The 26,998-nt window shown below is 52.6% G+C and overlaps 1 protein-coding gene across 27 annotated transcripts in view; it reads right to left on the minus strand.

Moving 5' to 3' along the window:
• Nucleotides 1–26,998, minus strand: part of SCRIB (scribble planar cell polarity protein) — a 341,713-nt gene that overhangs the window by 164,637 nt on the left and 150,078 nt on the right. For 24 of the 27 annotated variants that reach the window (XM_074986390.1, XM_074986386.1, XM_074986388.1 and 21 more), the window contains 6 exons: nt 25,978–26,058; nt 15,142–15,399; nt 14,436–14,546; nt 9,967–10,143; nt 9,158–9,274; nt 8,133–8,321 (listed from right to left, as the gene is read on the minus strand). In XM_074986390.1, coding sequence (XP_074842491.1) covers nt 8,133–8,321; nt 9,158–9,274; nt 9,967–10,143; nt 14,436–14,546; nt 15,142–15,399; nt 25,978–26,058 — 933 coding nt within the window. The other 3 variants (XR_012644304.1, XM_074986402.1, XM_074986401.1) reach the window with 3 other exon arrangements.

Consider the following 26,998-nt stretch of genomic DNA (forward strand, 5'->3'; position numbering starts at 1 on the left):
CCTTTCAAAAAGGAGCCCCATCTGGATGAGCTGTGCGGCGGCGAGCCGTGTTAATTTCGAAGTGCCACGGCTGCCCACATGCTAATGAGGTGCTGAATATGTATTTCAGCGCTTCATTAGTAAACTCTGAAATGGCCATTTGCATGGCAATTTCGAAGTTTTTGGCTAGTGTAGACACGGTCCTTGTGCAGTAACAACAGTTCTTCAAGATGTGTGCCCCACTCTGGATGTCAGCAGGTCCTCATGCTGGCACTCAGAGATTCTTCCATAGCAGTGGTGTCCTGCGCCACGCATGCACAGAAGTGCCGCCTCATGCTCTCTGGTGCACATGTGGCGCAGGCTCCTCCGTCCCTTCTGTACCTGAAAATTAGAGCAGCAGGCTCCAAAGCAGGGAAAGGGGGGAAAGTGGAGCACTCAGAGGGGGACACATCTCGAAGAACCATCACTACAGCACAAAGTGAGTAACTTCCTCTTCTTCGAGTAGGGTTCCATGGGTGCTCCACTCTGGGTGACTATAAAGCAGTAGTTGTAGAATGCAGGTGAGTTTGCAGCTCAGTCACTATCACAGTGGCCAATACAGCTTGGCCCATTTGGATAGAAGAGGCAATGTTAGACGAGAGAGCATAGTGCTGGGAAAACATGTTACTGGAAGACCATGTGGCCTCCTTAAAATGTCCGTGAGAGGTACATTCTCAAGGCAAGCAGTAGTGGAAGACACGGGCTGGGTTGAGTGGACCATGACAGAACCTGGCAACTCTCTACAAGGAAGTGCATAACAAGTGTGGATATAGGAGGAAACCCACTTTGAAAGTCTTTGAGAAGAGACGGGCAGGCCTTTGGACTGTTCCGTGAAGGATAGGAAAAGCTGGGGAGACTTGCACCGCTGCGGTGTGTGTTGGTTCAGAATGAGGCTTTGAGAAAAACACAGGTTAGTGGACTGGTTCATTGATGTGAAACAGCAAGGGATCCTTGGGTAGGAACTTAGGGTGAGGCTGCAAGTAACCCTATCTTTGGTAAAGACCACACAGAAAGAGACCTTCATACACAGCTGAAGCCAGGAGCACGTCACCAGGGGCTCAAAGGGTGGTTTCATAAGGAAGTGAAGCGCACGGCATGACTAAGGTCCCATATGGTAACCGAGGAGCAGATTGACGGGAAGGTGTTCTGAAGGGCCGTTAGGAAGTGCTTGGTGATAGGATGGGCCAGGAACAAAGGCCCCACTTCAGACTGATGAAAAGCCACTGTGGCGTGCACCTGAACTGTGCTGAGGGTAAGGCCTGATTCATGCAGGTGCAAGAGGTAGTCCAGAAGAGAGACCAAGGGCGAGGTATGAAGAGGCACAGAGTGGTGGGAGTCCATCCATTGGGAAAACCACCACCATTTACTAAGGTAATATTTTCATGTTGATTCCTGTCCTCCGCTGCTGCTGCTGCTGCTGCGAATTCTCCTTACTCCCTCAGAGCAAGTGGTTTTGGCATGGTGGAGCCATGAAGGAGCCATGCGTGGAGGCGGAGCTTGAGGGGACTGGGATGCCAAGTACAGACAAAGTTTGCTGGACCTCTGGTGTGAGACTAGATGATTGTAACCAGGCCACTCAACGTGTAGTGAAGCTGGAGGCAATAGCTTGGGCTACCGCATCCTACAAGTCCAAAGTGGCCTGAAGACAGGTACAGGACACCATTTTCCCTTCCTGCAGGATACCAAAGAACTCCTCCCGCATGTCCTCCAGCAGCAAGTCCTTACATTTAAGGAGATAGGCCCACTAATGGCTGGAACTGTAATGGCTGAGGATAACCAGCTGGTTAGCCACCCTGAGCAACACACCCCACCCCAACAGTGTGATGCTGTTGCAGAAAAAGCAAACATGATTCTGGGATGCATTAACAGGTGTGTTGTGAACAAGACACAAGGAGTCATTCTTCCGCTCTACTCTGCACTGGTTAGGCCTCAGTTGGAGTATTGTGTCCAGTTCTGGGCACTACAGTTCAAGAAAGATGTGGAGAAATTAGAGAGGGTCCAGAAAAGAACAACAAGAATGATCAAAGGTCTAGAGAATGTGACCTATGAAGAAAGGCTGAAAGAACTGGGCTTGTTTAGTTTGGAAAATAGAAGACTGAGGGGGGACATGATAGCAGTTTTCAAGTATCTAAGAGGGTGTCATAAGGAGGAGGAAGAAAACTTGTTATTTTGGCTTCTGAGGATAGAACAAGAGGCAACGGACTTAAACTGCAGCAAGGGAGGTTTAGGTTGGACATTAGGAAAAAGTTCCTAACTGTCAGGGCGGTCAAACACTGGAATAAATTGCCAAGGGAGGTTGTGGAATCTCCATCACTGGAGATATTTAAGAACAGGTTAGATAGATGTCTATCAGGGATGGTTTAGACAATACTTGGTCCTGCCATTGGGGCAGGGGGCTGGACTTGATGGCCTCTCGAGGTCCCTTCCTGTCCTAGTGTTCTAAGAAATCTGTCTCCCAAACAGGTCCAGGCAGTTAGCATCCTTAGATTTCAAGGCTGGGGAGTGTTGGCCCTGCTGCTCCTTTTCACTAACTGAATTCACCACCAATGACCATGGGGGCATGATAAGTGTACAAACCCCTTGACCAGCCCAAAGTACTTCCACTCTACCTCCTGGGCAGTGGGAGGGATGGAGGCCAGAGCCTGCCAAATGGTGCAGGCAGTGGACAAGATAGTTTTGTAAATGGAAGGACCATACATGACAGTCCCACCAAGGTGAGGATGTCTACTGTGAGGTCATCCAACTCAGTGACCTCGTTCATGGAAAAGTTGAGGCTTGTAGACACCCAGTGAAGGAGGTCCTGGAGCACTCAGAAGTCCATGGGTCAAGGACCCAAAATGGAGGAACCTGCCGGTGTCCTGTCTGGCAAGAAGCTGGAGGAAGTCCCTGTATCGAAATACTTGGCTGATCAGGCAGCAGGGTACACAAAGCATCCTCTGGAGGAGTGGAAGGGTGAAGATCTAGAGAAGGACGGCTGACCGTAGCTTTGGAGGCCAGAGGGGCAGCTGAAGACAGAGCCATGGTGCCCTGAAACTGGTGGTGTGCCCAAGACATACAGAATTGCCACTGGGATGGAGGCTATTATGGAGTACCACATCCCTGTGCAAGCAGCAATCAGCCAGCATGGAGCAGCTGAACATGACCAAGGCCCCCCAGAGGGAGACAGGTAAGGCCACACAGGATGGCTATGATGGGGCTGACCTACCTGGAGCCAATGGTGGGAAGCAGCTAGCATTGAGCTAGGAGTGCGAGAGCCAATGAGACCAATGAGGCAAGTGAGAACAGAGAGGAGAGTGAGACCGGCATAAGGAGCAAGACCAGTGCTGAGACAGAGACTGGCACTGAGCGTGGGAATGGTGCAGAGATGAAACACAGTGCCAAGAGGTGGATTAGTGCCAAGATGGGGACCTGCATCGACAGAGGGACTGGTGCTGAAACAAACACCTGCACTGGGAACGGGATCCTCATGTCAAGCGTGAGTGGTGATGAGGTGAAGTCTGGCGTGCTGCAGAAAGTGGGCGTGAGAGCCGCATCTGTGGGGAACCCAGTGAGAGAAGCCAGATGAGCACGAAGAACGGTATCAGTTCATAGAGCATTCACAGAGCAGGAGCAGTGCCGAGGCATGTCCAACCACTGGACGGGACCGAAGTGATTGATTTCCAGAACCAAGGCGACAAGTGGGAGAGCCCAAGCTGGAACAGCATCAGACAGGCATGGGTCTTTGAGAGATGCAGTGTGCAGCATCATTGCACTGGGCAGAATGCGTCAAAGAGCTGGAATTAGAGCCACCCACCATGGAGACCCTCGAACAGCAGCAGCAGTGCACACAACAGGACAGAGGTCGATACTGTGAGTGCGACCAGTGCCACGAGTCAGACAGATGGCGTCACAAGTGGCCAAGTTGGGACTCAGAGCAGTTCCAGGCCCTCACACTGGAATAGACATGGCCAAGAGAGCAGTCTTGCCCTGACGATACGTTGTGGGGCAGAGGCCTCAGTCTGTGCTAGGAGTTGCATCATTCAGATAAGTCCCTGTGCCACCTGGTAGATGTCTGATGTCCATAAAAAGCCAGCCAGCACTGGCTCTCCATCATGGCAAGTCCAGGAGGATTGGGCTTGGTGTGTGTGATGCTGGGGCATCAGAGTCAGGGGCTCTAGGGTCGTTGGGAGTCACCTGCATGCAAGATGTTGGGGTCGACAGCTGGTGCCAATAACTTGGGTGTCTTGGATGTGTGAACCAAGAAGTGAGAGTGGTGCTCTGCTGGAAGCTTTAGGGAATGCTGTTACCAGGAAAAGTCCCTTTTTGGCACCTGGTCTGGAGTAGAGGGTGGTGTGCTGAGCACTGAAGAACTGGGAGGAGAGCCTTGCCATGGAGATTGAAGTGCCAACTCCATGAGAAGCTGATGGAGCCAAAAGTCAAGCTTCTTACAAGTCCAGGGCCTAAAACCCCTGCAGATTTGGCACTTACCAGTCTGATAAGCTTCTTCCAAATGATGAAGACAGGAGTTGCAGGGTCACTCGTAGGCATGGACTTCAAGCAGGAACTACACTGCTTAAAGCCCTGGGAGTTTTTCATGCCCCAGTCCCAAGAAGGGGACATGGGAGGAGAAGGGAGACCCTTCCCCACCCACTGACTGCCTAACACTAACTAACTGGAAAATAATGGCAGTGCTAAAGAACTATTTACAACTATTTACACAAGAAAGAGCTAGGGAGACATGGCATAGTAACGAGCACTCAACCACAGTTCCAACTGTTCACACAAGCAGTAAAAAGGAACTGAGGTAGGACTGACAGAGTCATATATAGGGCTCTTCACATGCACCATTCCAAGGGGCTCCACAGCTGACCCGACGGGTAGCAGGTAGGGTAAGATTTTCTGACAGTCATGCACACAGCACATGCACACCTAACTTGAATAAATATGAGCAAGCACTCAAAAATTGTTGGTGTCCCCCAGGGATCTGTACTGGGACCAAGCCTAGTCAACATACTAATAAGTGACCAGAAGAAATGGGTAATCAGTGAGGTGGCAAATTTGCAGGTGTCAAAAAACTGCTCAAGATAGTTAAGTCCACTGCAAAGAGCTTCAGAAGAATCTCACAAAACTGGTGACTGGGCAACAAAATGGCAGATGAAATTCAATGTTAACAAATGCAAAGTAATATATGTCGGAAAACATAATTCCATCTGTACATATAAAATGATGGAGTCTACCTTCGCTGTTACCACTCCAAGGAGATCTTGGAGTCACTGAGGAGAGTTCTCTGAAAACATAGAATCATAGAACACTAGGACTGGAAGGGACCTCGAGAGGCCATTGAGTCCAGCCCCCTGCCCCAATGGCAGGACCAAGTGCTATCTAAACCATCCCTGATAGACATCTATCTAAACTGTTCTTAAATATCTCCAGCGATGGAGATTCCACAACCCCCCTTGGCAATTTATTCCACTGTTTGACTGCCCTGACAGTTAGGAACTTTTTCCTAATGTCCAACCTACACCTCCCCTGCTGCAGTTTAAGCCCGTTGCCTCTTGTTCTATCCTCAGAGGCCAAGAAGGACAAGTTTTCTCCTTCCTCTTTATGACTCCCTTTTAGATACCTGAAAACCGCTATCATGTCTCCCCTCAATCTCCTCTTTTCCAAACTAAACAAGCCCAACTCTAAACATCCACTCAGTGTGCAGTGGCAATTGAGAAAAGCAAACAAAATGTTGGGGATTATTAAGAAAGGGATATATAATAAGGCAGAAAATATCTTACTGACTCTTTGTAAGTCCTTGGTATGCCTGCACCTTGAGTACTGTGTACAGATGTGATCAGCTCTTCTTGAAAAAGACAAAGTAATTGCAAAAGATTCACAAAAGGGCAACAAAATTATTCGAGGTATGGAATGGCTGCTATACGAGGAGAGATACACAAGACCGAGACTTTTCAGTTTGGAAAAGAGATGGCTCAGTGGGGGTATGATGGAGGAGTATAAAATCATGACTGACGTACAGAAAGTAAATAAAGAAGAATTGTTTACTCCTTCCCATAACACAAGAACTAGGGCTCACCTAATGACATTAATAGGCAGAAGGTTTAAAACTGACAAAAGGAAATATTTCTTCACACAGCGCATAGCTAACCTATGAAACTTCCTGCCAGAGAATGTTGTGAAGTCCAAGACTTTAACAGGGTTCAAAAAAAGAACTAAATCAATTCATGGAGGATGGGTCCATCGATAGCTACTAGCAGGATGGGCAGAAATTATGTCTCTAGCCTCTAGTCTGTCAGAGCTGGAAATGGGCAACAGAAGATGGATCGCTTGATTATTACCTCTTACATTTGTTCCCTCTGGGGCAACTGGCATTGGCATACTGGGGTAGATGGCCCTTTGGTATGACTCAGGATGGCCATTCTTATGTCTCATATCTCCTACTCATGTCTCAACATGGCCCATAAGAGCTCCTAATCTGCCCTTCCAGATTTCCCCACTCCACCCTTTCACTGTCATTGAGCAGAGTGCCACCAGCCTCCAGGACACTCAAGCCTTTAAAGCAGGGGAAACCTCGGTTCTGCCATCTCTCTAGATCCCCATAGTTGGGCCAAGCTAAAATCCCTCATTTTGTCCACCAAAATATCCCTGAGATCTAAACTTTCTTTCCTCTCCATGAAGCTATTACTCCCATCTTCATCACTGCAGCCTCCTTCATATACCCCACCCCTCTCTTGTCCTTGCAAAGCTCAGCTGCTAAGATCTTCTTTGGCTGCTGCTCTGACCACATCACCCACTCAGTGAAGCCCTCTCCTGCTTCCTGTGCATCACCTTTAACAACACTCCTCCACACCTGTCTACTGCTGTGTTGAATCATATTGTCCCTGACATCTCAACTTCATCAGCAAAGCAGTCCCCTCTGAGTGTTGCCAGCTGCTCTCAGAAACACGCACCTTCATTCATGTTGCCTTCTAGGCACTGAAAGTGTTCCCCAAACTGGTGTGCAAGGCTCCTATCCAGTTCTGCATCAAATCCCCCATTACTCCTGCTTGTGCTATACCACTCCCAAGAAATGGGTTAAGATGGGTTAAGGGTTGCTGCTGCATAACAGGACTTACTGCTCTCCATGCCCTTCTGGAAAGTGGACTAAAAAACTTTGTTATGAAAGTTTCGAAACACAATGCTCACTTCAGGCAATATTCTCCACACAGCACCACAGCCACCTTATCTCTGTCCCCTGGGCTACGTCTACACGTGCACCCAACTTCGAAATAGCTTATTTCGATGTTGCGACATCGAAATAGGCTATTTCGATGAATAACGTCTACACATCCTCCAGGGCTGGCAACGTCGATGTTCAACTTCGACGTTGCTCAGCCCAACATTGAAATAGGCACAGCGAGGGAACGTCTACACGGCAAAGTAGCACACATCGAAATAAGGGAGCCAGGCACAGCTGCAGACAGGGTCACGGGGCGGACTCAACAGCAAGTCGCTCCCTTAAAGGGCCCCTCCCAGACACACTTTCATTAAACAGTGCAAGATACACAGAGCCAACAACTAGTTGCAGACCCTGTATATGCAGCACGGACCCCCAGCTGCAGCAGCAGCAGCCAGAAGCCCTGGGCTAAGGGCTGCTGCCCACGGTGACCACAGAGCCCCGCCAGGGCTGGAGAGAGAGTATCTCTCAACCCCCCAGCTGATGGCCGCCATGGAGGACCCCGCTATTTCGATGTTGCGGGATGCGGATCGTCTACACGTCCCTACTTCGATGTTGAACGTCGAAGTAGGGCGCTATTCCCATCCCCTCATGGGGTTAGCGACTTCGACGTCTCGCCGCCTAACGTCGATTTCAACTTCGAAATAGCGCCCAACACGTGTAGACGTGACGGGCGCTATTTCGAAGTTACTGCCGCTACTTCGAAGTAGCGTGCACGTGTAGACGCAGCCCTCGTGTGCCAACATAAAGCCTCACCGAGCTTTAAGTTTCAGCTTGGGGGTGGAGTATGACTTTTTTATGGCAGTTGAGACAGTCACTCTATACATATATGAATACAGGATTTTTGTGGAGGAATCTGTCTGCGACAGGGCTCCTTCTGGTACTGACCCTACCCACTGCCTCCCCAGGCTCTCACCTCAATGGCAGCTGCAGCCTTGGCATCAAAGCCATCACACACAAGCACAAGGAGCTTATCACCCACACTGCGAAGGATCTGCACAGCCTCTGTGTGTGTCATTCCCAGCAGGCTCTGGTGATTCACCTCCAGGATCCGAAGTCCCACCTTCAGCCGCCCATCTCGTGCGGCAGCCCCGGAGGAGCTCACCTGGAAGAGACAAGAGAGCTGAAAATGAGGGGGAGGACAAGAAGAACACACAGAAAGTCAGGGGAGGAAAGGGAGTGTGAGGGTCAGTGTAGGGAAGAGAGGACACTGCACACAGTCAGGAGGGAAATCAGGTGCCCATGTGTTTGTGCAGTGGGAATGGAATGAGAGTGAGTACGGGGGGTCAGAAAAAGAGAGCGCTCATGCAATTCCTTGGGGAGAGTGAGAAGGCACAGTGACTGCATGCCATTTCTGGGGAGGGGAGTGAGCAGAAAGAGCGCTCCCCCGACTTCTTGGAGAGTACATGCTCACAACTGCTCAACATGGCAGGGGCAGCAATCACAAGTAACTCCTCTGCATGACAGGGGTTGTGGGAGTGCTCATGTGTGACAGCACAGTAGCAGTCATGGGGGCGTGCCCACCCCTGACAGGGAGGGGAAGCACTTGCCCACAAATTGGTTCATGGGGAGCACGTCCATGACGACTCAGTGCAGCAGCAGAAGCACGTGAAAAGAGAAGGGCTGACATGCAATCCAAGGAAGATGTGGGGGTTGGTGTGCTTCTACACTTCCTTGGGAGGTCCTGAGGAAAAGCACCCCCAGAGCGAGCAGAGCAGCTGGGAAGGAAAGTGAATGGGCACACAGATATTCCATGGGAGACAGGGCTTGAGCGGAACTTGAGCACACTGTGTGGAGTCTAATGGGAAGGAACATACATCCACATTTACATGGGGAGGAGTGGGATCAAAGAGGGAGATCACATGGGAATGGAGATGAGGGCTGATTTCCCGCAGGGACTCCTTTCTGCTTCGTCTGTGGAGGGCACCACAGGTTTGGTACCTTGGAGATGAAGATGCCCTCATCGGTGGGGTCAAAGGGGTTCCCAGCATGGCCTTTCGCTCCCCCCCGAATGCTGATGCCCAGCTTTTCCCCAGGAGCCTTCTCAATGAAGATTTCCTGTGGATAAAAGAAGGTCACTGTCTCCAATCTGATTTAATCTGAGCTGGGAATGTGGCTCACAGACTCTGATTAGGGTGGTAGTGGTGTGGTGAGGGTGGGGTGGGATGGGGGACAGCCCATGTACAGAATAGCCAGGAACGTGACAGGTCTTTGACTTCCACCTTCTTTGGCCTGAGGATTTTTTTCCGGCTCGCCTTTCCTTTATTCTGCTCCCAGTCCTGGTCTAAACCCATCCAGCTTCCAGCCACAGTGCCTGTTGGCTGTAATGAGTGGGCCCTTCCAGCCTCCCGCTGGGTCCTGCCTACTGCTCTGAGACTGGCTCCTGCCATCAGGAGACAAGGGAAACTTCATCCAACTGTTGCACCTCTGAGCCAACCTTCCATCAGAGCTCAAATAGAGTAGCGACTGCATACCGGATGACAGAGCCACCTGGGGAGCAAGAGCAGTAGCCCAACTTAACAGATCTCCCCTAAGGAGCAGAGTCATGTAACACAAGTAAAGACACGAATGGAAGGAAGGTCAGCTCCTGCTTTGGTTCCCCAACTCCACTTACTGCAGTTGCTAAGGGGAGCTCCCAGAGCTGTGCCTGCGACTTTTCCTACATATTCTTTGGTCGGTACAGTTGCAAGACTGTGCCAAACCCTTGGCTACTGCTCCCTCTTGGTCTCCTCCCTCCTCTGAGAACATACCTGCATGCCAGGTGGTGGAGGATCTCGTCTCACCATCATGCTTAGTTCCTGTGTATTGGACAGGAGGGCATTCACAGCCTCCTGGTGGGTAGCATGGCGCAAGTCAACAGCATTGACCTCCAGGATCCTGTCTCCTACTCGCAGGCCACTGCGGGATGCCAGCCCATGGGGAATAACCTGCAGAGACAAACAGGTATTAGGACTGGAAAAGGACAAGGATGAAACCAAATACGCAGCTCCTAACCTCCTGAGCAGGCTCCAGCCAGAAGGGAGCATGAACTTCAACAGCAAAGACAAGGGATTCCTCCACTGCCACCATAGGCAGCCAAATACGCCAGAGAAACCCTCCCCACACACTCCTCCCACTACCCCTGAGCAGCCATAGACCCCAGAAACACCTTCCCCACACACTCCTCCCACTGCCCCTGCACTGCCACAAACGTCAGAAACAGCCTCCCCACACACTCCTCCCACTGCACCTGAGCTGCCATAGACCCCAGAAACACCTTCCCCACACACTCCTCCCACTGCCCCTGCACTGCCACAAACGCCAGAAACACCCTCCCAACACACTCCTCCCACTGCCCCTCTGCTATCATGCAGCCCAGACACAACCTCCCCACACACTCCTCCTACTGCCCCTGCGCTGTTATACACCCCAGAAAAACCTTCCCCACACACTCCTCCCTGTGCCAGTGAACTGTCACACACCCCAAAGACACCTTCCCAACACACTCCACCCACTGCCCCTGCGCTGTCACACACCCCAGAGACACCCTCCCCACACACTCCTCCCACTGCCCCTGTGCTGTTCTACGTCCCAGAGACACCCTCCCCACACACTCCTCCTACTGCCCCTGAGCTGTCATATACCCTAGAGACACCCTCCCCACACACTCCTCCTACTGCCCCTGAGCTGTCATATACCCTAGAGACACCCTCCCCACACACTCCTCCCACTGCCCCTGCGCTGTCACACACCCCAGAGACACCCTCCCCATACACTCCTCCTACTGCCCCTGTGCTGTTCTACGTCCCAGAGACACCCTCCCCACACACTCCTCCCACTGCCCCTGTGCTGTCGCACACCCCAAAGACACCTTCCGAACACACTCCACCCACTGCCCCTGCGCTGTCACACACCCCAGAGACACCCTCCCCACACACTCCTCCCACTGCCCCTGTGCTGTTCTACGTCCCAGAGACACCCTCCCCACACACTCCTCCCACTGCCCCTGAGCTGTCATATACCCCAGAGACACCTTCCGAACACACTCCTCCTACTGCCCCTGCGCTGTCACACACCCCAAAGACACCTTCCGAACACACTCCACCCACTGCCCCTGCGCTGTCACACACCCCAGAGACACCCTCCCCACACACTCCTCCCACTGCCCCTGCACTGTCATACACCCCAGAGACACCCTCCCCACACACTCCTCCCACTGCCCCTGCGCTGTCATACAACCCAGAGACACCCTCCCCACACACTCCTCCTACTGCCCCTGAGCTGTCATATACCCCAGAGACACCCTCCCCACACACTCCTCCCACTGCCCCTGCGCTGTCACACACCCCAGAGACACCCTCCCCACACACTCCTCTCACTGCACCTGCGCTGTCACACACCCCAGAGACACCCTCCCCACACACTCCTCTCACTGCACCTGCGCTGTCACACACCCCAGAGACAACCTCCCCACACACTCCTCCTACCGCCCCGCGCTGTCATACACCCCAGAGACACCCTCCCCACACACTCCTCCCACTGTCCCTGCATTGCCATATACCTCAGAGACACCCTCCGCACACACTCATTCCACTGCCCCTGCGCTGTCATATATCCCAGAAACACTCTCCCCACACACTCCTCCCACTGTCCCTGCGCTGTCACACACCCCAGAAACACCCTCCCCAGACACTCCTCCCAATGCCACTGCGCTGTCACACACCCCAGAGACACCCTCCCCACACTCCTCCCACTGCCCCTGCGCTGTCATACACCCCAGAGACACCCTCCCCACACACTCCTCCCACTGCCCCTGCGCTGTCATACACCCCAGAGACACCCTCCCCACACACTCCTCCCACTGTCCCTGCATTGCCATATACCTCAGAGACACCCTCCCCACACACTCCTCCCACTGCCCCTGCGCTGTCATATATCCCAGAAACACCCTCCCCCCACACTCCTCCCACTGCCCCTGCGCTGTCACACACCCCAGAGACACCCTCCCCACACTCTCCTCCCACTGTCCCTGCGCTGTCACACACCCCAGAAACACCCTCCCCACACACTGCTCCCACTGCCCCTGCGCTGTCATACACCCCAGAGACACCTTCCCCACACACTCCTCCCACTGCCCCTGCGCTGTCATACACCCCAGGGACACGTACCCACACTCTCCTCCCACTGTCCCTGCATTGCCATATACCTCAGAGACACCCTCCCCACACACTCCTCCCACTGCCCCTGCGCTGTCATATATCCCAGAAACACCCTCCCCACACACTCCTCCCACTGCCCCTGCGCTGTCACACACCCCAGAGACACCCTCCCCACACTCTCCTCCCACTGTCCCTGCGCTGTCACACACCCCAGAAACACCCTCCCCACACACTGCTCCCACTGCCCCTGCGCTGTCATACACCCCAGAGACACCCTCCCCACACACTCCTCCCACTGTCCCTGCATTGCCATATACCTCAGAGACACCCTCCCCACACACTCCTCCCACTGCCCCTGCGCTGTCATATATCCCAGAAACACCCTCCCCACACACTCCTCCCACTGCCCCTGCGCTGTCACACACCCCAGAGACACCCTCCCCACACACTCCTCCCACTGCCCCTGCGCTGTCATACACCCGAGACACCTTCCCCACACACTCCTCCCACTGCCCCTGCGCTGTCATACACCCCAGAGACACCCTCCCCACACACTCCTCCCACTGCCCCTGCACTGTCATACACCCCAGAGACACCCTCCCCACACACTCCTCCCACTGCCCCTGCGCTGTCATACACCCCAGAGACACCCTCCCCACACACTCCTCCCACTGCCCCTGCGCTGTCATACACCCCAGAGACACCCTCCCACACACTCCTCCCACTGCCCCTGCGCTGTCACACACCCCAGAGACACCCTCCCCACACACTCCTCCCACTGCCCCTGCGCTGTCATACACCCCAGAGACACCCTCCCACACACTCCTCCCACTGCCCCTGCGCTGTCACACACCCCAGAGACACCCTCCCCACACACTCCTCCCACTGCCCCTGCGCTGTCATACACCCGAGACACCTTCCCCACACACTCCTCCCACTGCCCCTGCGCTGTCATACACCCCAGAGACACCCTCCCCACACACTCCTCCCACTGCCCCTGCACTGTCATACACCCCAGAGACACCCTCCCCACACACTCCTCCCACTGCCCCTGCGCTGTCATACACCCCAGAGACACCCTCCCCACACACTCCTCCCACTGCCCCTGCGCTGTCATACACCCCAGAGACACCCTCCCACACACTCCTCCCACTGCCCCTGCGCTGTCACACACCCCAGAGACACCCTCCCCACACACTCCTCCCACTGCCCCTGCGCTGTCATACACCCCAGAGACACCCTCCCACACACTCCTCCCACTGCCCCTGCGCTGTCACACACCCCAGAGACACCCTCCCCACACACTCCTCCCACTGCCCCTGCGCTGTCATACACCCCAGAGACACCCTCCTCACACACTCCTCCCACTGCCCCTGCGCTGTCACACACCCCAGAGACACTCTCCCCACACACTGCTCCCACTGCCCCTGCGCTGTCACACACCCCAGAAACACCCTCCCCACACACTCCTCCTACTGCCCCTGCACTGTCATACACCCCAGAGACACCCTCCCCACACTCTCCTCCTCTTGTCCCACTGATCCAAGCCTCTTGAGACACCTTCACAGAGAAACAGCTTGGGGGGTCCCAAGTTTCTGTAGATAAACCTTCGTGCCTGAAAAAGTGATGATTTCATTCTCTGGTCTCTCCCAGTGCTTCCTTGCGGCATTTCAATCTCCCAGTATCTATGTGCTGGAGCAGTGGCTCTCAGTCTATGGCCTGAGACCCTAACCTGGGGTATGACCCCAGTTTAACTGCATGACCAGAGCTGGTGTTAGACTTGGGCCCTGGGTCTAAAACATGAAACCCACTTTGTGCGGTCAGAACTGAAACCTGAGGTGTTCAGTCCTGGGCACTGTGGTTCAGGTCACAGGGCCTCTGCCTGAGGCTGAAGCCCTCAGGTGGCACGACTTGAAAGGGTGTAGGATTCATTCCCTGTCCTGGTGTTGTGCAATTACTTTTCCTGTCAGAAAGGGGTTAAAGTGCAGTGAAGTTTTAGAACCCATGTTGTAAGAGTCTCTGTCTCTAACGGCCTCACTCCCTGAGACATGGCAGACTGGGCTGCCCAAATGGGTCCTTACCTTTGAAATAAAGACACCTGGTTCATGAATCCCAAAAGGATGACTTGAGTGGTCGCTGCCTCCAACAATGCTGAGCCCCAGGGGCCCCCCAGCTTTGATCAGACAGATCTCCTGCAGGAAACAAATATCACAGTCACCAAGAGGGGTGATTTAATAGCAGCCTTCAACTTCCTGAAAGGGGCTCTAAAGGGGATGGAAAGAAGCTGTTCTTGGTGGTGACAGACGGCAGAACAAGGAGGGATGGTCTGAAGTTACAGAGGGAGAGGTGAGGGATGGATAATAGGAAGAAGTATTTCACCAGGAGGGAGGTGAAGCACTGGAATGCGTTGCCTGGAGGGTTGGTGGAATGTCCATTGCTGGGGGTTTTTAAGTTCCAGCTTGACATAGTCATGGCTGGGATGATTTAGTGAGGGTTGATCCTGCTTGGGGCAGGGGGCTGGACTCAATGACCTTCTGAGGTCCCTTCCCGCCCTTTGATTCTGTGAGACAGCAAGGACTACCATGCAGGGACTGTGCCTAGAACACTCCCGTCTACAGCCAGACATCCTGCTTGGGAATGAACATGAAGGAGGGTCCTGCAACACAGGGGAGACCTGGCCACTTCCCAACTACATAGTGGCCGGAGCCTTTAAGAGACAGCATGGAATCCCGAAACGGTCCAATTAACAGCATACCAGGCCCACCAAACCCCAAAATCCACCCTCACCTCAATGGGGTACTGGTCCTCCAGGCCTTTGGGCAGATGGTTCCTTTGCAGCAGAGACGTCTCCTCAGGCGGGCTCTCCCCCGGGTTGGAAGGTGGTGGTGGGGAGTGCGGGCGCACTCGCTGTGCCACTGGTGACTCTCCCTCGCTGAGCTGCTCTGCACCCTCTCTCTCTACTAGCAGCGCGATGGTTGGGGAGGATGCAGTAAGCAGCGCTACTGCCTGATCATGCCTGGCTTCTGTCATGTCTACCCCATTGATCTAGAACGACCCGCAAACCCAGTGTCAGCACATCAACCCAGTATACCCTGCCCTGCCCGGTATGTTGCTGACCTTCGGATGGGACCCCAGACCACCAGCAGTTGGCCCAACACCCTGCCCTTCACTGTTCTGAATCAAAGCACCACTGCCCTTCCCTAGACTGCTGAGCCGTGAGTAGCTGCCAATATCCCACTTGGCCCTTCAACCGCCCACCAATACTCTCTCTCATCACCTGACATTGCAGAGCACAGAGTAGCAGCCAGTGCCACAGCAAAGTATCAAGAGAGCATATAAGCTGAGAACAAAGACCCAGCTTCCTGTAGTCCCATCACACAAGTGAGCAAGGCCATCCTTGCAACTCTACCCGTTTAACAAATACTCAGGAAACCATGTCTCTTTCTGCACAGAGTCTCACATCCCAGTCTTCCCGAAAGATCACAAAACACCAGGCCCAAGGGGCCATGCTACAGGAATGAAGTCCAGGAACATCCCAGTGTGGGAAGAGGCTTGAGAGAGGCTGTCTGGCAGGAGACTGCCACGTTCAGAAGGAAAATTATTGGTCAAGCAATAAACCATTCAGTTGTTCCTATGGGCACCATAGCTCTGAGGAACCCACTTGTCCTGCCAGAAAGCTGCTCCCAGACAGAGCCAGACATGCATAGACTGGGCCAGCAGCATCTCCCAGCAGGTCTGAGTGGGACATGTGGATTCTGGTGACAATCTGCCTAAAGTCAAACCCAGCATCAGCCTCATCCTCACCAGATCTGGCACAACCCATTCCAGAAAGCAAACATTGCACCCCACCTCAAACACAGGATTTCACACCAAAGAAGACTGAGGTGAGACATCTCCTGGCATCCCTGGCTGCACCCTCCATCACTTATTCCACCACCTCCTCCCCAGAGCTGTCTTCCAGCCCAATCAAAAGGAACAATGGGAACATAAGAACATAAGAATGGCCATACTGGGTCAGACCAAAGGTCCATCAAGCCCAGCATCCCATCTGCCGACGGTGGCCAATGCCAGGTGCCCCAGAGAAGGAGAACAGAAGACAAATGATTTATCTCCTGCCATCCATCTCCTGCCCTTGTTATGAAGGCTAGGGCACCATACTTTATCCCTGGCTAATAGCCATTTATGGACCTGACCTGCAAAAATTTATCAAGCTCTTTTTTAAACCCTAATAGAGTCCTGGCCTTCACAGCCTCCTCGGGCAAGGAGTTCCACAGGTTGACTGTGCGCTGTGTGAAGAAAAATTTCCTTTTATTAGTTTTGAACCTACTACCCATCAATTTCATTTGGTGTCCCCTAGTTCTTGTATTATGGGAAAAGGTAAATAATTTTTCTATATTCACTTTCTCCACACCATTCATGATTTTATATACCTCTATCATATCGCCCCTCAATCGCCTTTTTTCCAAACTGAAAAGTCCCAGTCTCTCTAGCCTCTCCCCATATGGGACCCTTTCCAAGCCCTTAATCATCTTAGTCGCCCTTTTCTGAACCTGGCATGGCTGGGTGGGACTCACCCTCTGCCCTGGAAGTAAGCAGTCCAGCAGTGTCCTCCCAATCACACTGAGTAACAAAGGGACAGACCAAAAGTCCACCCCAAACACATACAAAGCAAGAGGCTCCAGAGACAGCAGGGTGGAGAACAGACCCTGACACTAACTCCCTGCCACCAGGGACTAAGGCCCACCAGCTGCACCAGACACACCCGTGACAGCAGCAATAGCTTTCTTGGCCAGCTGAGCATTGTCCTTCATCCTGGACCTAGGCTGAAGCTGAGCGCGTTGTGCCTGCCCACAGAGCAGTAGTATTCCTCTAACTGCAGCCCAGCCCTGCCATGGCCAAACAGAGCAGAGACGGTCAGAGCACGCGAGGTTACCCATTGTCCAGGGAAAGCAAGAGCTATCAGCTGCCTTCTGTGCACGCAACTTGCTACATGGTCCTCTGCCACAAGGAAGCGTGAGCTCCACGCTTTGTCTCCCATATATCAGAGCCAAATCTCCACCTCTGGGTAAACACAGAGCTGCTATTGATCTCTCACTTCCACTTAGCTCACTACTATGTCTTTCATCCCCAGTCCCCTCGCTGCCAACAGACTGCCCTGTGCCTCCAACCCCAAATCCCAGGGACCCCTCTCTGCTCCAGGCCATGTACTACATCCAGTCTGGTCTCCTGCCCACCTAGGCTCCCTGCCCTCCATCCTCAATACTGCACCTTCTTCCTTCCTTCCGCTATACACATCTCTATGCCCTGTGTCGCCATTGCTGCACCTCCCTCCTATCCCAGCTCCCTTCCCTTTTTCTCCAGTCCTGTACCAACCACACCACCACTTGGTGTCAGTGCCCTCCGTTCCCACTCCTATATGCCCTCTCCTCTTCATTCCAGCTCCTCTGCTCTGTTCCCTCCAACTTTGCAAGGGTTCCAGTTACCATCTAACACACACAGAGCCAGTGGTGAGGGACATTATTCACAACGAAGGAAAAGGACTGGTCAGAACAGGGGTGAGGACCGGCGAGTTAGTAGCCAACCACAGGCATGTTTTTGGGGTGTTAAGTTTGGAAAAAACTTTAGGGTCCCTCGATCTACATACTCAGAGCCCCTCTGTGGAGGGTAGCAGGGCGCTTCCACCAGAAGAAAGGTGAAGAGGGGATTTTAAGGACAAGAATGAGAGTAGACAACTGCGCTGTATTTCTTTTCTCAGCAAAATATAAGCCCTGTAGGACTGGCGGGAGCTAAGGCCTATGAACTGACATCTCCAGCTGACACCACAGGCATCAGGCGTTTTATCTTTCTCACAGTGTAGCACATTGGCATCTGCTTGTTTCCAGTTTGCCTGTCTCCTGCCTGCTGCAAGCCCACCTGCCCATTTCAGACCCTGGAAGGAGAGGTCACTCACCCCATGCAGTAACTGGAGTTCCTCAATATGTTCGTCCCCATGGGTGCTCCATACATGCGTCAGCTCCATTGTGCCCACGGAGAGCTTTGTGCAGCGGTGTCCCGCACCTGTCTGCCTGCGCACAGGGCTCACGCACGAGAGCCTGACACAGCTACTGTGCATGTGTGGGTGGGCTGTCACCTCTGCTCTTCTCTGATCTGGATGTTGAGGTAGAAATCTGAGGCAAAGGGGAGAAGGGTGGATGGTGGAGCACTCACGGGGATGACCATTTCAAACAACTCCAGTTACTGCACAGGGTGAGTAACCTTTCCTTCTTCTTTGACGGTCACTGTGGGTGCTTCACCTAGGTGACTACAGAGCAGTGTTGTTGTTGGGAGGGGGGGTCCTTTAGATGACGTGTATCAGCTGTAACAGCACAGACTGGCCGAATGTAGTCTGAGAATGAGAATATGATTGTGTGGCATAATGTCATGTGAATGTGTGAGCCAAGGCCCACGTGGCCACTCTGCAAATGTCCTCAGTGGATATGCCTTGCAGGTAGGCCATGGAAGCGGCCATCACACATGTGGAACGTGCCCAGATGCCTACTGGGGGTTCCATGTGTGTGTTTCTATAGGCAACTCTTATGCAGCTGGAGATCCGTCTGGAGATCCTGTGTTTAAAGAAGGGCATGCTGTGGGACCTCTCCGCAGAGGGAATGAATTGTTGTGTCATTTTCCAAAAGGACTGGGTTCTCTGTAAGTAAAAGGCCAACACCCTGCGAACATCAAGGGTGTCCATGAGTCTATCCCTGTCGCTCATGTGCGATTTTAGACAGACGATGAGTAAGTACCCTGGTTCATTGCAATGGAATGAGGTAAGCACCTTAGGAAGGAATTTTGGGTGGGTTCATAGAACCACCTTATCTTTATAAAAAATTGTGCATGGTGGGTCAGACATGAGTGCAGTGATCTCTCCTACCCTCTGTGCTGAGGTTATTGCCACAAGCAAGGCTACTTTCATGGAGAGATCCATTAAAGAGAAAGTGACCAAGGGCTCAAACGGTTTCCCCATTAGGGCTCTGAGAACTAAGTTGAGATCCCAGGCTGGTGTGAGTTCCTTGATTGTTACATAGGCCCTTCAGGATGGAAGGATGGGTGAAGACTAAGCAGTCTTGCACCAGCAGATGGAAAGCCGATATAGCGGCTAGGTGGACTCTAACAGTACTTAGTGCTATGTTTGTTGGAGGTGGAATAGGTAGGTAAGATACATGGAATGCCTAGGGTCGCATGATTGAGAGCAACATCAGGCTGTGAAAACACTGCCATTTTGTAAATGAGTTTCTCTTGTTGCAGGTCTCCTGTTATTTCCGAGAACCAAGCAGACCTTGGATGGACAACAGAGCTCTAATTCTGATAGCCAACTGGGAACCACACATGGAGGTGAAGGCAATCGACGGCTGGGTGACAGATGGACCCGTTCTGCTGGGTTAGGAGCAGCTGTACGGGAGGAAGATGATGTAGGCAATGTCTGGATAGTTGTAAGAGTTCAGAGACCCATGTCTGTCTGGGCTGTCTGGGTGCTACAAGTGTGACTCAACCGCATCCTGCTTTATTTTGGCCACAACTCTGGATGAGAGGGATCGGGGGGAATGGAGATGTTCAAGGTGTATTCCATGTGATGTTGAACATGTCCCTGAGTGAGTTGTGGTCTAATCCATGTCTGGAACAAAACTGGGGACAGAGTGTGTTGGGAGCTGTGGCAAAACGGTCTACAGTCAGGAGACCCTATTTTTGAAAGACGTGGTGGATAGAGGACCTGTTGATTTCCCAATTGTGGTCTAGAGGGAAACTGTCACTGAGGTTGTCCACAAGGATGTTGTTCTGGCCTGGCATATAGGCCACCACAATGTTTATTTGTTGGAGGGTTACACCACTCCCAACGTTGCTCTGCTTTCCACCCTGTTTATTTATGTAGTACATTATTGTTGTGTTATCCACCAGTATGTAGACTGTGTTGTTGGTGATCTGCGTGGAAAAATTCATGCATGTATAGTGGATTGCCCTCGGTTCTAGTAGACTGATGTGTTCAAGTTGCTATTCCAGTGACCCTGTGCCCTGGACTACTTGGTCTTTGAGATGAGCACCCCAGCCCAGTAGGGAGATGTCCATTGTAATCAAGATAGTTGGAGAGGTACTCTGGAATGGCACCCCTATGCGTACACTGTGGGGTTGCATCCACCAGGTGAGGGAGCTCCTGAACTTAGCTGGGACACTCAACGTTTTGTTCAGCGGATGCATGCAGGGCCTGAACACCACTCTCAGCCAGGCCTGCACAGATCTCATACAGAGGCATGCGTGTGGACGATGTGGCCTAGCAGCAATGGTAGGAGGAGAGAGTTGCAGCTTGTTTATGAGATCCTGAATTGTCTGCAGCTTGTGTGGAGGAAGAGAGGCTGTAGCGATCTGACAGTCCAAGAGTGCCCCTATGAACAAAAATCTGGGAGTTAGTGTGAGGATGAACTCTGGAAGGTTTGTGCACAGACCAAGATAGCAGAAAAGATTTCTGGTGAGTGTTGTTGCTTGTTTGTTTTGAGTCGAGGATTGGCCCCTTATCAGGCAGGCTTTTGGTAGGGGAAGATGATCACTCCATTTGTTCTTAAATGTGCGGAGACTACTGCCAGGATCTTTGAAAAGACCCTTCGTTTCCCACATAGCCCAAAGGGAAGTACTCTGTACTGACTGTGTTGATTTGCTATGATGAATCTGAGATAACTCCTGTGCAATGGGTGGATAGCTTATGGAAGTATGCATCCTGGAAGTCGAGAGTGGACAGCCAATCCCCCTTTCGTAGAGCAGAGATGCTTGTGTCTAGGGTCACCATCTTGAATCTTTGACAAAGCACATACCAGTTCAGGTTCCTGAGGTCAAGTATGGCTCTCCAACTTTCCAACCCCCACCTCCCCACCACCTTTTTCTTCTGTGTCAGGAAATATCAGGAGTAGAATCCCCTTCCCGTGTGCTCGTTAGGTACCTCTTCTATGGCTCCTGGCCTTAGAAGGTGTTGTGCTTCTTGCAGTAACACAGTCTTGTCAGAGGGGTCCCTGAAAAAGCATGGGGAATGGGGTTGGCGTTTGGAGATTAATGGAATCACATTACTGGTTTGTACAATTTCCAAGACCCAGCGATCGGTCATGATGGCTCACCAAGCAGAGTAGAATGCTGCTAGCCTTGAGCCAAAGATGCTGTGCCGCTCTATCTAAGGCCTGTGATTTAAAGGGGCCACCTGACTCCTGACTAAAACTGCAAAATGACTGGCGGGCCAAAGCCTGCTGGGTCAGAGGCTGGCTTGATGCCTGTCTCTTTCTAGGCTGCTTTTGACATTGTCTATTGTTACATTGTCTATTATTAAATGAAGGTGGTTTACATTTGTAACGGTATTGTCTGTTACGGTTACGCTTTGCAGTGGCTGTTTGGATACCCAGTGTACGCAAGGTGATTCCTAAATCTTTGAAAGAGTGCAGCATCTCATTGGTGGTTTCTGTGAAGAGACGAGACTTTTCAAAAGGAAGATCCTCAACCGTGGCTTGGACCTCCTTAGGGAGCCCAGAAAGTTGAAGCCAGCACACTCGCCTCAAGACTACTGCAGATGCTAAAGATCTGGCTGCAGTCTGCTGCATCTAGGGCGGACTATAATGCTGTTTTTGCAGTTAGGGACTCTTCCTCCAAGAGGACTTTGTAGTGATCTGTTTTATTGTTTGGAATGAAGTCAATAAAGGTGTGAAGCTGGTGGAATATGTGACGCGTGTATTTTGCTAGCAGCGCCACGTAACTGGCAATGCAAAACTGAAGGCTGGCCGAAGAGTACAACTTCTTTCCCATTGTATCCTGCCTTTTCCAGTCAATCGCTGTGGTTGACTCTGGCATTATGCTGTTTACCCCTTTGGTTTACAGCATCCACTATTGAAGTGTTTGAGGGTGGATGCAAAAAGAGAAATTCTGAGCTTTTTGAGTCTACATCGTGCTTGCTCTCCAACCACTTTGACATCAGTGTGACAGAGGGCAGAGTGTTCCAGAGGATCATAGCTAGATCCAACAGCGCTTCATTGATAGGTATTGCCAGTCTGCTCTGTGTGGACATAGGAAGAAAGTCAGTTTGTGTTTAGGGATCTCTCAAGTCTATCTGAGACCCTTTTAAAAAGGTCCTGAAAGGGTCTGGAGCTGTAGGTTGAGGTGGAAGGCTGAACTACTGAGGATATCAAGGACGGTGAAGAAAAGAGATGCGATCGATCTTTCCCCTTAAACTGAGAGCCATAGTCTTCCATGTAGGAGAAGTCCAACTTGATGGAACGCTGTATACTGATAGATTGTGGTCTGTCCCTAGGCACAGGGAATGGGTGTGGGAGAGGCTGATGTTGAAGTGCCACCCACGGGTCCCAAGAAGGACAAATAGGTGGCAATGCAGGGGAGCCCATTGATGCTGCCAATTTTGCATTTGTACAAGCTTAGGGTGCTGCTTTGGTAATTTCTGAGGTAGCACATCCTCCCCTGAATCTGAAGACCCTGTTAAATTTGTGGTTGGGGTGTGTGGAGATGACCACCTCAGATTAGGCAGAGAGCTCTTGCTCAGCAGGAATTTGCCTGGAGCTGAAGCAACAAATAACCCCTCAGTTGTTGTGTATGGCAAGAATGGGGGGGGGGGCCTTGACACCAGAACCCCCTGCACCGTTGGTACCTGGGGGGAAAGAAGTCAGTGTGGGTAGTGTGATCTTTTTAGCATGCTTCCCCAGTGCCAGTTTGTCAGCATTTCCCTCGCCAGTGCTTAAGCAGAAAAAGCAGAAGCCTGTGTGCTCTTGTCAATTACTGGTCTTTTCTGCTTAGCCATGATGGTGGCATTATCAAAAAGCCTCACCACTTGGCTGAGAAGGGGTGATCCCTCTCCTTCCATCACCTTTTCGGCAAGGACACCGAGGCTGGCCCCTTAGATGTGGGGAGAGCGGGAGTGCAGTGTTTGGAGGTGGTCCTGAGCACACTCGGGGAAACAGACCCCGACGAGGCATGAGACCTTTTCCTGCCTCCTGGGGATTTTCCCTTTTGTGTAGAACTTTTCCGGGTCAAAGTCCTCTGTGAGTTTACAGCCCCCTGAGGGCTGTGTGCAGGGGAGAAGTTCATCTGGCCTCTGGGTGTGAGAGCCTGCTTCATTAGCAAGACCCAGAGCTGTCGCCTTCTTGTTCTGCGGGACCGTTTGGAGAGCTTTTTGTAGTGTGAGCCACTCTCAGTTTTATCGTGCTGACCCAAGCACCGTACGCACAGTGAGTGGCCGTCTGATATTGGGATGGAGAGGCCACAAGTTGCACAATTTTTAAAGCCTGGGAAACCGGGCATGAGTGATTAATGAGGCTGGCAGACATTTGTAATGGAGCCGGCACAGCAGCTGAAGCTACATGGGGGAAAACCATGTCAACGACTTCCCCCATAGTCTATTCTTTTCTTCTTAACTAATGTACAGTTGATTGTTCAAAATGATTTTGTTCTTTTCTCTTTTTTTTTTTTGTAAGGTCTGAGGTGGGTGAGGGAGATCTGGGATTGTAGCGGGCGGCGATCAGAGAAGAACTGAGGTGACAGCCTGCCCCTGCATGTCCAGTTGCTTGGACAGGCTCTTGTGCACATGGGTAGGCGCCTGAGGGACACTGCTACACAAAGATCTTCGACATGTGGGTGCAGAGGAGCTGATGTACCTAGGTGGAGCACCCATGGGGTCCCTCAAGGAAGAAATGGTCACAATCTCACACTTGCACATGCAAAGGACTGCCACCTACTGAAAACCTGCCCAAGTAAGGACAGGCAGCTGTGGCCCAGCCGGAATCTTTGTAAGAAACAAACTAATAGAGCTGCATAGCACCTTGGGTCTAAAGACACTTAGCAGATGGGGATCAAAGCCTAGCCCACAGAACCACCTGATGCTCCCTTGGAGAGATGACATCCTAGTAGCAGCTCAGCCGTCCTGCACTGCATGAGAGTAAAAGGCCTATTGGTAGCTCTTGTCAGGAGATGAACAGCTACTGGAGAGGCCAAGGGGGCTTGCAAAAACCATTGCTAAAATGTAGAGCTCTATGCAGTGCCCAGATCAGGAAAGTAGCAGTCAGGGTGGAAAAGGAAAGGATCTCTATCTACAGACTGATACTGCACTCATCCCCATGGCCCTCAGTGCAAGAATCTGATGCTTAGCACCCTGGTTTCTTGTTAGTGTGCATACTTAAGCATGGGCAATAAGCTCATGTGAGCAGGAATGCGCCAGTGGAGGAAAAGGAGGCTGCTTTTTCTATTCAAGCTCTGACACCACACTCATCATGTCACCAAGACCAGTGGCTCTCAAACTCCTCAGAGAAAACTGAGATGACTGATGACTGCGAAGCCTATGTGTGCATTAAAACCACATACCATTCCCTCTGCAATCCCTGGCCATGACAAGCATGGTCTGAGGATGCAGCTTCACAAACTGCTGACACTGAGGAGTGCTGAAATGACCTTAGCTTCCTACCCCATGCAGGCACAGACTGCACTCTGACAAACAGCTTGAGAGTCCTTCGGACCCCGTTGGACCTGGCCCTGGATGTCTCAAGGCTGCAGCTGCACAACCCTCACACCACAGCATGCAGATGCCCCACAAGGGTCTTGTTCCATTTTGGAAGGCCTAGGAGAAGGAGGAGGAGAGACTTTGGGCTTCACAGGAGAAAAAAGGGTGCCAGGCCCAGTGCTACAAAGGGCTTTCATGAGAAAGGAAAAACAGCGCAGCCCCCAGGCCCAGGGATAGAGCAGACAGAAGCCAGCACTGACAAGGCTGTATCAGTGCTTACCCACACCAGCTCTGTGGTAAATCATGTTCTTACCACAGCGGCCGGACTAGAAACCCACCACCAGCACCAGGATGCAGGAGCTTTCATTCACGCGGAGGCAGCATGCGAGCTTGGGACAGGGAGTAGAAGGAGCACAAGTGGCACAGATTAGCAGAGACACTTAAGGTTAGAGGCAGAGATGAGATTCATGTCACTGGCACAAGCAGCAGCAGGAATTGGGGGTCAAAGCTTCAAACAAAGTCCAGGAAAAAGGCTTGTACCAAATCCCCCTCTGACTCACACTTGGCTTGATGACCCTCCCTCTTCATCTACAGCCTAGACTGACCACATGGCTTTCTACAGGGAACTGCCACTAACACTGGCAGGAGTCACTGGTCCCCTGAGCAGCACCACAGGACCCAAAGGGAAAAACTTACTCAACCCCAAACAGTGCTGCCTCACAGAGCCCAGTGGGGAGCAGACCACGCTTCCCCAGTGAAGTGTCAGGGGGCTGCAACTCCCCAGTGCAACCAGTGCTGCTGGAGGGACACACCCAGGTATTATGGTTCAATCATTCACTGTAGAAGGCTGGGCACCAGCCATGCCAAGGGCCAGACAAAGCAGGTGACAGGCTGGGACAGCATGAGCAGGGGTTGCTGCTCTCCCTAGGGCCCTAGGAGTAGGGAAAGATGCAGAGATCAAGCGACAAGGAGACAGACTCCCAGAGAAGGTGTTGAGGAGGGACAGCGGCATCTACTTTCCTAACTCCTATGAACAGAAACAGAAAGACAGGCTCCCAGGGAAACTCACCTGAGCCACACCTTCCTCCCACAGCTGCCCCAGGGCCCCATGAACTCACCGAGATGACCCGGTCTCCAACTTGCAGTGTCCTGTCCCGATGAGCTGCACCACCCTCTGCAATCCGTGAGATAAAGATTCCCTGAAATAGAGCCATGGGAGTCAGAGCAGCCCTGACTCCACCACTGGGCACCTTCACGTCCAGAGCCCTTCCCAGCAGCTGGCAGAATCCCAAACCTTCAACAGTCCCCCCACACCCCACCTGGTCTCAAGGCCCTTGCCTCTCTCTCTCCTCCCCTTTCTGGCCCTCACCCCTGCACACCTCACCCTTGTACTCCTCAGTCCCCAAACCCTGTGTGGAGCCTCTGGCTCCAGGAAAGCCTGACTCAGCGAGGAGCTCAGAATACGCAAGCCGAGAGGAGAGAGACAGCCAGGACTGAATGTTACTGGCAACCACTGCCAGCCCCACCCCTGCCCCTGTCCACCACAGCTCCTCTGCCTGGCACAGAGCTAACAACACTGCACAGGAGTGCAGGGAGAGGTCACCTGTCCCAGGGCCTGCAGACACTCCTTGGGCTGCGCTCCCCTCTCCTGAACCCTTATGCCCAGCACAGACACTGGAATGAGTGCACCCTGCCCCATGCCCTCCTGCCCTGCACACAGACACTGGAATGAGTGCACCCTGCCCCGTGCCCTCCTGCCCTGCACAGAGACACTGGAATGAGTGCACCCTGCCCCGTGCCCTCCTGCCCTGCACAGAGACACTGGAATGAGTGCACCCTGCCCCATGTCCTGCTGCCCTGCACACAGACACTGGAATGAGTGCACCCTGCCCCGTGCCCTCCTGCCCTGCACACAGACACTGGAATGAGTGCACCCTGCCCCGTGCCCTCCTGCCCTGCACACAGACACTGGAATGAGTGCACCCTGCCCCGTGCCCTCCTGCCCTGCACACAGACACTGGAATGAGTGCACCCTGCCCCGTGCCCTCCTGCCCTGCACACAGACACTGGAATGAGTGCACCCTGGCCCATGCCCTCCTGCCCTGCACACAGACACTGGAATGAGTGCACCCTGCCCCA

The sequence above is a fragment of the Carettochelys insculpta genome, chromosome 2 (assembly GCF_033958435.1).
Source record: "Carettochelys insculpta isolate YL-2023 chromosome 2, ASM3395843v1, whole genome shotgun sequence".
Lineage (NCBI taxonomy): Eukaryota > Metazoa > Chordata > Testudines > Carettochelyidae > Carettochelys > Carettochelys insculpta.